This window comes from Sphaeramia orbicularis, chromosome 5 (assembly GCF_902148855.1).
Source record: "Sphaeramia orbicularis chromosome 5, fSphaOr1.1, whole genome shotgun sequence".
NCBI lineage: Eukaryota > Metazoa > Chordata > Actinopteri > Kurtiformes > Apogonidae > Sphaeramia > Sphaeramia orbicularis.
Window position 1 is genome coordinate 26,128,787 of NC_043961.1, and position 12,201 is coordinate 26,140,987.

General features: G+C 38.1%; 1 protein-coding gene across 2 annotated transcripts; it reads right to left on the reverse strand.

The window, feature by feature from the left end:
- Positions 1-34: 34 nt before the first annotated feature.
- Positions 35-7,322, reverse strand: nek4 (NIMA-related kinase 4). Of its 2 annotated transcripts, none has more exons than XM_030134560.1 (15): positions 6,990-7,322; positions 5,768-6,034; positions 5,488-5,685; positions 5,291-5,398; positions 4,935-5,089; positions 4,670-4,814; positions 3,531-4,220; positions 3,400-3,450; positions 3,077-3,238; positions 2,924-2,990; positions 2,068-2,177; positions 1,747-1,838; positions 1,408-1,616; positions 1,198-1,328; positions 35-633 (listed from the first exon to the last, which is right to left on the reverse strand). In XM_030134560.1, the coding sequence occupies exons 1-15, from the start codon at positions 7,074-7,076 to the stop codon at positions 535-537; spliced, it is 2,571 nt and encodes an 856-aa protein (XP_029990420.1). In that variant the 5' UTR covers positions 7,077-7,322; the 3' UTR covers positions 35-534. The 2 variants fall into 2 exon arrangements, with proteins under 2 accessions (XP_029990420.1, XP_029990419.1); XM_030134559.1 differs by having other exon boundaries at positions 1,198-1,331.
- Positions 7,323-12,201: the final 4,879 nt, after the last annotated feature.

Below are 12,201 nucleotides of genomic sequence, written 5' to 3' on the forward strand. Positions count from 1 at the left end.
GTTGTCCATTCATTATTTGAAAAGTTAAGAAAACAAGAATGATCAGTATTTATTAGAGATAATTCTGCCATGTATCTACATTAAATGAAGAAATACATGTCTACATATGAAATGTTTTCAAACAGCAGTGGAAAAACAAATTAAAATTCTATCATATAATATTAAATAAACCAGAGTACTCTACAGCAGCGAACAGGTGAACATTTCAACATCACTGAAAAGCTTTGCATAGATATCCTACGATTACAGGATTAATAATGTTATTGAAACAAGGTTTTTAAAAAATACATAGTTATTTACAGTGGCACACTTTAAAAAAAATCAGATTTGCTGTGCCATTTCTATGACAAAATCTGAAAATGTGTATTTGCATGTAAAGAACAGCATAGAAAATGGTACTGCCTAACAAGCAAATAGTCCCAAAATGTCATCTGATCTGAACGTCTTGATCCAACATGTTTGTTGATTTTTCTGGAGACAGTCTCTACAAGTGGTGTCATGGAAAGTCATTGAGTATAGAGTCTTTTCTTCCACCTAAACTTTGAAGGCATTGTCCTCAAAGAATTTCAGCTGCCTCACCATCACAGCATAAGCTTCGTATTTCTCATCTCCCATCTGTTCACGAAGGCACAGCTGCAGGGAAGGAAAAAAAATTATGAAAACAGATTAGTGTAGAAAAACAAAGACTGGCAACGCAAATCTGTCTAAAAGTAGCAGGTTTGCATGTGGGTCTTGGAAAATTAATTTACTATTTTCAGCACAGGTCAGTCCAACTTAACTCAAAGGTCTTCATTTATTTGTGAATGAATAAGATACATGTTTATGAAAAAAATATTTATTTCTGATTTCATTATATCCATGCATTAACCTAATAAATTATGTAAAAGCTATTTTTCACTAAAATAATTCACTGTGAAGTTTCAGACCACAAATTCATAGAGGTGGTTTCAAAGTCAAACACTGCAGTGACAGTACAACCCCGTACTTCTGCTGCAGTAAATTTACACCGAAGGCCAGCTTGTCCCACTTTCTGCATGATAAAACTAACTCTAAATCCAAATATGTATTATGTGTATATTTGTCAACTTTTTCATCCCTGATGAATTACTATTGCATTGTTTGTACAGATTAGATAACTCTAGCTGTACAAAGAAGAACTAAAAACAAATGTTTATCACAGTGTTTTAAAAGACGTACTTCTCGTTTAGCGTCATCTTCCTCCTCCATGACTTCTAGGACTCTGTCCAGCAACTTGACTCCCAGACCCTTCACCACATCTGTTCTCAGGTGTTCTATGGCCCTGCGGATTTTGGCTGGACCAGATGTTCCTTTTGAGAAACAAGCTAGTTTAAAAACACAAAATTACCCAAAGAAAGGTGACAATAGAGCGGGCTGAAACTATCTCACCTTGAGGTATTTCACCAAGTGACCAGTCCTCTGCTTGCTCTCTAGCCTTCCCATGAAGCACCAGGGTGTCCCTGTACTTTCTGTTGAGTTTAAATTCTGGCAGTGCAGTTGAACGTCTGTCCACATCACACACTCCGTTTCCACCATCCATCCTTAAAGTCTGTGTCATCATATGGACTAAATCCCGTATGTCATTGGATTCAGCTCTCCTAAACAGAAGTCATAAACGCTGATTAAAATGTATAGAAAATGTATGCATACAATGTTAAACAGCAAATGCATGAGCATAAAATAAGAGCAGCAAAGAATGTCCACACATTTGTATTTTATAACTCTCACCTTTCTCTGCAGTCAACCTCTGAGCGCTCAGTTGAACTTGTCGATGAACTACACTCATCTTCATCAGACCTTCGTTCTGGAATTCTCTCTTGCTGTAGTGAAATGCACACCACTAATTGGACAAAATCTCTGGGGCTGACTTCTGTTTTAACACATTAATACACAGCTCTGACTGGCTTACAACTTTCATATAGGGAATTGAAAATAAAACAGCCCTTACCCTTTAAGTAAATGCATTACATACTGACAGCATAAAATACTAAGTTTTACACCAAATATATATTTTATACTAAATTAATAAATTGTGTTAGTTTATCACACCTTACTGCTGATTTCACTGGAGTCAGAAACTGATCGGCTGACTGGGGTGTTGTGGGGCTTGGCCTTGGTGGATGTGATATCATACGATGACCTTCTTACAGCATTTATACCTGCAGAAGAAAATCAAAAATTTAAAGACTTTGAAAGACCAACTAACCTGATATTGAGATAATGTTTTTTCCCTGCATAGTTCCCCCATCACTCAGTTCTACATACTGGATCTAATTTGCTAATCTTCTGTAAATTAATCTCTGTGGACTTTACTTGAGTATTTAAATTCTGAACATTTTTTTCACTTTTACTCCCAACATTTTAACACATATTTTGAGACTTTTTCCTCTCTGCACCTTCATCTTTGCATCATTGCATGCCTTCCAAGCATAAAGACCAACTTGAACCTAAATGAATGAAACAGAAATATAAGTAAAACAATCCCTTCCTGTAGTTTATCCATCCTTGACACCCCAAAAAAATACAAAAATGAATTGGAAAAATAACAAGGCAAAAACAATGTAGAAAGACATAAGACATAAAAAGCTTCCTTTTACTTATAGAGTTTGACTACATTTCAGAGCCTACACTTTTTCACTTGTATTTTAGTAAAGAAGTTGAATCTATTTCCACTTTTACAAAAATATGTATATCTTGACGAAATCAAGTGTGTACTTTTGGCATCTCTGAATCTCAGTGAATATAAATACAACTGGGCATGCTTTCTCTACAGTCTGCTGAAGTAAAACAGGTTTGTTTTTTTCCACTGCGTCATTCAAATCTTCTGTAACTCTGTTCCTTCTTGATCATCTTTTTTTAAAGCTCAAGTCCAAAAAGAAAGAACAATAAGAAGGTAACTAAGTACCTGACTGACAGACACTCTCTTGAGACTGCCTCAGTCGTCTTCTCTCTCTGGCAGACAGCGGACGATCCTGAAAATATAATTGGTCCGTAATTTCGCCAATTAAGAACCAGCACCTGGTGATGTTTAGAATGCAAATGGAAAGGGTAAAGTCACCTGCGGTAGAGGTAGGAAACTATCCTTAGAGGCACTAACTGACGTAGATGTTGGTGCTGTCACACTAGTTTTTTTGCTCTCTGTGGTCCTCTTGCTTCTCTTTTTCTCTTGCACTGTAATGTTTTCAACAGGAGGAGCTGGTAGAGGTCTATGGGCAGCCACCTTAAACAAAACAGACAAAACTAATTAAAATGGTAACTTCACTGAAAATCATATTTATGTTTTATTATTTGATTTTACTGGTTTTTGCAGTAATAAAAACACATCCTTTTCTAACTGATGCTAGCAAGACCCTACAAAATAAACACAAATTTTACTCTCACCAGTACTGGAGGTAACGGTTCTAACAGCTTTTCAGTAGAATCTAGGCTTTCCTACAAAAACAGAAATAAGTAAAACTGGATTAATCCATTAAAACAAAGAAAACATCCTTCAGATCAGTGTGGGCACTTACTTGGATGTCTGAGGGATGATGTTGTGTTGGAGTTCCCTTGGGAAGGGTCACAGTGTCATTTTTATTGTCCATATCGGTTTCCAAAACCTCTGTAATGTTTTCTGTATGGGGTTTGTGCCCAGATCTCTTCTCAAGGACACTGATAGAAAAAACACCCTCCTTCTCGACCACTAGGTTTGGATTGTGAATGCCAGCCTCTCTTAGTAACTCCATAGTATCATCCTTTTCATCTACATCTGACATCTGTTTGTCCCCTATGAAAAAGACTGCATCCCCAGGGTGTGGTGCAGCCTTTGAATGAACGTCTAACAATCCATTGGATGCCTTCCACTCATCTCCTCCCCTACTGCCAACACATGATACAGGCTTCAGTGGGGGCCAAACAGGAGAAAGAGGGGGAGAAGGATCTTGTTTCCCTCTTTCTTTGCCTTCTTTGTGCGCTGCTTCATTGCTTGCCCGTTGTTGTGACATAACTGACTGGGGCCCCTGCACCTGCCTGCACAGGTCCTCATCCTTCTGCACTGGGATATCAATATTAATGTTGCTGAGGGTTGCCAGGGATGCGTTGCTGGCTTTGAGAGCATCAGATGAAGAGGGTTTAAGAGGTGGAAGTAGAGGTGTAGGTGTCGGGGTTGGAGTGTGGTCAGAGACACCATTTCGACTTCGGTGCTGTTGTAATTTTTCTTCTTGCTGAGTTTGAATGAAAAACAACAGGAATAAGCACACTCTTCTAATAAAAAAGTGAAAGCTCGGCTTAAAAGAAAGAAACTGTCTAGACTTAAAGCATCTCTAAAGGGTAGCGGTATATCAATTTACACCTAACAGCAACAGTAACACATGTCAGTTAAATAAATTAATTGAATTAAACATGCACAGGAAAGGGTGAATACCATGTGTGTTAGGAATTTGTAGATAAATACTGAAATTGATTCAAAGTGATAATAATAAAAGCCTCTAACATGCTCCCAAAATGTAGTTATGCATTTGTGCATCTTTACTGTGTTATACTGCATTGTATTACATTTTTAGTGCAACAGTGGCACCATACCCAAAATGATTCAATGTGATTTTCTTATTGTGATGATGGCCAAATAGTCGTTATAAATAATAACATGGGTTAAAGAAAAAACAAGCAATACCCATTTCATCCTGGGAATTGGTTCTGGTTGGGGACTTGAAGGCAGTCTTTCATATTTTGGCTGCCGTGACGCCACAGATGATGCACTGCTGGTCTTACAGTCACCACTGCCATCCACAGTTTTCTTTCTTGATTTTGCAGTTTTTCTAGTGTGGTAAGAAAACAAAGAAATTCAACAGAAATGATAATTTAATTAGACCTGGAGCAACACAAGCTGAGAAAAAGTTAAAACAATCCCAAGACAATTCAAAGGAAGTAACACCTACTCTTTTGTGGCTTCAAGAAACATTGCAATTTGTCGTTTGATGTAGGGTTGCCGCAAGATGCGTTTAACATCAGGCCTGTCTTCGGGTCTTTTACAGAGCATACTCTTGATCAGGTCTCCCAGTTGGGGATCATATTTACTTGGCATCTGTGGCAGCTGTTGAGAAAACCAAAGACATCATTACTGAAGTCACCAAATGTTTACCTCACAGCTGTTACATCCATGACAGTATTGTTCAAAAGCATCTATCATTGCATGGAGATCAAAGACTTGCACTTAAATTGCATATGGGAGAGGATAATTTATAAAAAATGAAGTTTATTTGAGTTCAAACTGTAAAGCAAATATGAAACTCACCTTTCCTTCTACAATGCGATATACAAGTGAATTCATGTCCTTTGCATTGAAGGCATGTTTCAGTGTGGATATTTCATATACACAGCAACCCAGGGCCCATACATCTGACTAGAAAGACATACAGCAAACTGTCAAACAATCTCCACCATCTCTCCTACATATGTATTAGACATAGTAAGGATAGACAATCAAATTACCTTGTGATTATAGGGTTTATTCGAAAAAAGCTCTGGACTCATGTAGTAGGGGGTCCCTATGAGTGTGCTGGCCATATCGTTCTGGTTTTCCAATACTCGTGCAATTCCAAGATCCCCAACTTTTATGATGTTTGTCTTTGTCAGGAAGATGTTTTGTGTTTTCAGGTCTCGGTGAAGAATGTTCCTCTCATGCAGGTACTGCAAAGCAGAAGTCACACAAATGACTTCCAACGATCAATATCAATAATAAAAACATGTTAAATCCCACTTGATATCATACCTGGAGTGCCATGGCTATCTGGACAAACCATTCCACCACCTGTCTCTCAGGTAAGAGTTCTCCCTTTTGCTGTTTAAGTCTGTGATAAAGGTCACCGCCTTCACAGAAACCCATCACAATATACAGCTGGTAGTCATCTCCCTCCCAAGACTCCCTGTAGGTCACAATATTAGGATGCCGCAACTCAGACAGGAGCTGCGCCTCCTGCTCTGCAGCACGTCGCTCCCGTTTGGTGGAGGTGGTTAAATTCAGTTTCTTTATTACATACTGGGAAAGACAGGAGGGGAAAAAAACAACTTGAGCTACCTTGACCTTATTAATGTTTCTGAAAATGTGAGCATTCATGAAAGAAAGGCACAGTAATATGGAAAAAACATCATTCCTACTTGGGTGAATTTGGTTTTATTCTTACAAATGTATTCACACACTAAGTTAAGTTTTCCCAGGCTTTTACCTAGTGTTGTTGTGATGAAGACCACTTTCAAGACCATTTTTTAAGGTCTTGGTCTCATTTCAGTCTTGACCTTATTTTTACTGAGCCTTGTTTTGATCAAAAATGTGAGGATGTCACTAAACTACCTGAGCACTGTCAGATTTATTTGTGACCATCATTAATGTGAATTGATGTAAAACATCTCACCTAAAATACCAAAAAACAAACAAAAAAAAACAAAACAAAAACAACCTTCCCATTGAAGTTAAATCACCTTACAGATAGTGTTATTTCAGAATTATGATACAAACATCAACTTGTTTGACCATATCATACTATATCAATCACATTTTTTGTGTAACTGCTATTATTATGAACATTATCTGGTCTAGTCCGGGATCTCATCCTCTCAAGGCCTTTTTATCTGGTCTCAGTTTAGGTGGTATTGATTACAACACTATTTGACCAGTGATGAGTCCTGTAAGACCACTATTGATCAGAGTAGTTTTACTCTCCAATCAATTGCATTAGTGGATGTTGCATTCAACGCATTTTACATCAATTATTTAAGCTAGTTTCAATCTCAGATATAGGTATAAACACTTGAGCTAACTTTAGCTAACTCTGCTAGCTGTGCAGTATCACAATGGGCTTGTAGCGTCAAACCAGGTGACTGTACTTCAGTTAACGTTTTAAGTAACTACATAAACAATCAGTGTAAACCATCCACATGAGTTAGTTTAAGGTTTACAGGCGGAACTCACACTGAAAAGCATAACAATTCCTCACCTGTTTTCGGTCTGTTTTGTGCTTCACCAAGTTCACCTCACCATAGCTCCCTTTCCCGACAACCCTGATGAAAATGTAATTATTCATAATTCTTCGAAAATCTCCATAAAGCGACCAGAGAGTGCACAGCGCTTACACAACATTCCAAACGGGAGCGCCCGCGTTCTTTTGTCGCATATTCGAGTTATTAAGCCGATATAAACATCTCAAATCTGGCTGGAAAACTTGGCGCTAGCTCAGTACCAGCGATGAGATTTTGAAAACGCAGGAAATCAGAGGCAGGCGATAGTTTTTCGTCACTAGGCAACTGGCATCTCAGCGTGTATCATGTAGAGAGAGACAGACTGGACACGAACACAGCGCCGTGTGTACCACAGCGCCCCTAGGCGGCTGGAGGTATTACACCAACAGCTTCATTAATAGTAAGTGACACAATGGTGATGATGGTAATTATCTGAAGGCCCTCAGTTCCTGTAGTGCTGGTCTCATGGGTCCTTAATCTCCGTTGTGCTAGCCTCAAGCGGTTTGTCATATATTGTGTGTTGTTTGCAGTATGTTGTAGAACACAGGTGTCAAACATGCGGCCCGAGGGCCAAATCCGGCCCACCAAATGGTCCAGTCTGGCCCTTGGGATGAATATTAACAATCCTTTTAGTTCAGGTTCCACATTCAGACCAATTCAATCTCAAGTGGGCAGGACCAGTAAAATACCATCATAATAACATAAAAATAATGACAACTCCAAATGTTTCTCTCTGTAAATGTACATATTTTCATGTATTTACACTAAAACAAAGTATAATTTTGCAAAAAATGAAGAATCTGAACAAATATGAACAACCGGAAATGTCTTAAGAAAAGTAAACACAATTTTAACAAGATTCTACCTGTTATTAAATGTTTTGTGTGTTTGTAGATCCACTGTGATCTGTAAGCTAAAATATACAGTACAGGCCAAAAGTTTGGACACACCTTCTCATTCTTTGCATTTTCTTTATTTTCATGACTATTTACATCGTAGATTCTCACTGAAGGCATCAAAACTATGAATGAACACATGTGGAATTATGTACTTAACAAAAAAGTGTGAAATAACTGAAAACATCTCTTATATTCTAGTTTCTTCAAAGTAGCCACCCTTAGCTCTGATGACTGCTTTGCACACCCTTGGCATTCTCTTGATGAGCATCAAGAGGTAGTCACCTGAAATGGTTTTCACTTCATAGCTGTGCCTTGTCAGGGTTACTTAGTGGAATTTCTTGCCTTATTGATGGGGTTGGGACCATCAGTTGTGTTGTGCAGAAGTCAGGTTGATGCACAGCTGACAGCCCTATTGGACAACTGTTAGAATACATATTATGGCGAGAACCAATCAGCTAAGTAAAGACAAACGAGTGGCCATCATTACTTTAAGAAATGAAGGTCAGTCAGTCTAGAAAATTTCAAAAACTTTGAATGTGTCCCCAAGTGCAGTCGCAAAAACCATCAAGCGCTCCAACGAAACTGGCTCACATGAGGACCGCCCCAGGAAAGGAAGACCAAGAGTCACCTCTGATGCTGAAGATAAGTTCATCTGAGTCACCAGCCTCAGAAATCGCAAATTAACAGCAGCTCAGATTAGAGACCAGATGAATACCACACAGAGCTCTAGCAGCAGACACATCTCTACAACAACTGTTAAGAGGAGACTGCGTGAATCAGGCCTTCATGGTCAAATAGGTGCTAGGAAACCACTGCTCAGGAGAGGCAACAAACAGAAGAGATTTATTTGGGCCAAGAAACCCAAGGAATGGACATTAGACCAGTGGAAATCTGTGCTTTGGTCTGATGAGTCCAAATCTCAGATCTTTGGATCCAACCGCCGTGTCTTTGTGCGACGCAGAAAAGGTGAACGGATGGATGCTACATGCCTGGTTCCCACCGTGAAGCATGGAGGGGGAGGTGTGATGGTGTGGGGGTGCTTTGCTGGTGACGCTGCTGGGGATTTATTCAAGATTGAAGGCAACCTGAATCAGCATGGCTACCACAGCATCCTGAAGTGACATGCCATTCCATCCGGTTTGCGTTTAGTTGGACCATCATTTATGTTTCAACAGGACAATGACCCCAAACACACCTCCTGGCTGTGTGAGGGATATTTGACCAAGAAGGAGAGTGATGGAGTGCTGCACCAGATGACCTGGCCTCCACAGTCACCGGACCTGAACCCAATTGAGATGGTTTGGGGTGAGCTGGACCGCAGAGTGAAGGCAAAAGGGCCAACAAGTGCTAAGCATCTCTGGGAACTTCTTCAAGACTGTTAGGAAACCATTTCAGGTGACCACCTCTTGATGCTCATCAAGAGAATGGCAAGAGTGTGCAAAGCAGTCATCAGAGCTAAGGGTGGCTACTTTGAAGAAACTAGAATATAAGATATGTTTTCAGTTATTTCACACTTTTTTGTTAAGTACATAATTCCACATGTGTTCATTCATAGTTTTGATGCCTTCAGTGAGAATCTACAATGTAAATAGTCATGAAAATAAAGAAAATGCAAAGAATGAGAAGGTGTGTCCAAACTTTTGGCCTGTACTGTACATGTGGAAATGATAAACTGAGGCAGAATATTGTTAAAGTTACACTTATTTTTTCAGTTTGTTCATGTTATTCACATCTTTTGAAAGGATAATTTGTAGATTCAAACCTTTTCATAATGTAAATTAACTTTTTTTGCTCTAAAACATAGAGAAAAGTTTGGAGTTGACATTATTTATATATTATTATGTTACTATTTTATTGGTTCGGCCCACTGCAGATTAAATTTAACTGAATCTGGCCCCTGAATTAAAATGAGTTTGACACCCCTAGTGTAGAACATGATATCAAATAGGCCTACACATACACTGGTGGCTGTGTCTTCAGTGTCTGTACATATTGCAATATAAATCCACAATACAAATCCACTGTAAATAATATATACACCAACATATATTTTTAATAGACAGGATCCCTGTACACATCCACTCACTGTATAAAACTTCCATTTGCATTCTGTACATATTTCAATACAAATCTGCTGTAAATCTCAATCCATTGTTGTCCTTGTCTCTAGCTGAATGTTTGTTTACATTAGGTCTATGTTTAAGTGTGTTTGGGTTTATGTTGAAATTGTACATCGTGAGCAAAGACAAAAACGATGCCTCCTCCTTGTATGTGTTCACATATTTGGCCAATAAAGCTGATTCTGATTCTGATTCACTTGTAATAAGAATGTCGTAATGGCACGTAAAAGCGGAGGACGCATTTCTAAAAGGTTTTGATTTTAAATTGACAGATAATAGTTACAGAAATTCTTTTTTTAGATAAATTACCCAGACCAGCCGGAAGATAGATATTTCACTGTGTGTGTCTCCTTCTGTGATTTCCCTTTGGACATACATACCTCTGTTTGACTCTGGTGATGTTCTCCATATGGGTGCCTCAACCAAGATGAATGGCCTTCTTTGAATACATGAAGGTATACCTGCTGGATTATTCTGATTTATAAAGCTCTGTTTGGTCTGGTTCCTTCTTACCTATGATTTCTATTATAAAAATCCACTAGTCATTATGACTTGCATTCTTGTGACTTTTATAATTTGTTTTTTCCTCGAGTTTGGACTTATCTGGGGAAACAAGCATTCAGTTTTGCCATGTCAGGGACCTGGGGAGGAAATGGGGGGTTGGGTGCCTTACACAAGGGCATATCAGCCAACTCTATCTCTGTCACTGGTCTGGGAAATCTAGGTGTTGAACGTTTGGTTATAAGCCCCTTCCTTCAAGGCCACAGCTGCCCCCAGCTAAATGCATATTTACCATATTTGACCAGTTTTAGTGTGTTATTCATGGTGTTTTTTTCTTAATTTGTGAAGTGCAGGCCTATATGGATTCATCTGTCATGTAATAAGCAATCTCCCCAGTCTTCAGTGTCTTTCTACACTTGCGCACAGAAACATATCTATCAATAATAATCTTGTGATGTGTAGGTAATGCAAAACATGTTGGTAATTATATTGTAAATCATATGCAAATATAAACAACAAATACAGATAATGATAATATTTATAAGCAGTGTTTTAAAATTTAACAAAGATTTTATTTTTTTATTCTGGATAAGTACCACTGCTACTGAATATTCTGATTATTTTTAATTTTTAAGGTATTTTAAAAATATTTTTAAGTTGCATTTTCATCTTTTTAGTGAGTGTCAAGGGTTCTGTGTTTTTATGTGAAAAATAAATCACTTAAGAAGCTACAACTGATTTTATTATATGCATTTACACAATGACAGTTAAGGCTGTCTGAGTTCTGATTACATACTACCATTACTAGTACTAATACAACTAACAATAATACTAATAAGAATCACCATCATCATCGTCATCATCGTCATCATCATCATATCCCAATATATCATCCAAAGAATTTCATTGATCAAGGTTTTTCTTCCTGAAAAACAGCGAAAAACACCTAATTTGCAAAATCAAGATCATTCATCTGGATACCTGTTTCAGTTTATTAACTTCTTGTGAAATATTAACTGTAAATGTATATTCTCCAGTCATGGTGTTTTTAGTAAAGAAAGAGCATTTTTGAGTCAAGTAAAAAAAAAGAAGGAAAGAAAGAAAGAAAGAAAGAAAGAAAGAAAGAAAGAAAGAAAGAAAGAAAGAAAGAAAGAAAGAAAGAAAGAAAACAACAACAATAAAACACACAAAGTAAATGGTCCATAAGGTTGAGGGGGGTTGAGATGTATTTTTTTGACCATATCAACCTCTGTTATGGACTCAATAAATTCTGTGAAGCTGACGTTAAAAAAACTGACGCTTGTGTGTTTGGTATATTATATTCCACTAGATGACGCACTAGATCCATTCACAACAAACTAATTTGTGACCACACTAAGTGGAAACCAGTAGAAAGACGCACCTGGCACCCAAACCTGCACAGAAAAGCCCTAAGTGTGCTTCATCTGGCACTTTTAATGTCATGGGTGAATGTAATAGCCTTAATGTAAAGTTTGATTTTGTTCTAGGCTAAATCAGGACTTTATTTTGTATAATCCCATGGCGTGATGTGATGTGTTGCTTTGCGTCTGGAAACATTCCCCTGCTGCTTTCTTTGTTTGGAGAGATAATCACCACAGTTACACCGTGATAATGCCTCTCAGCCTTTCTATAACCGCACCAAGTACATG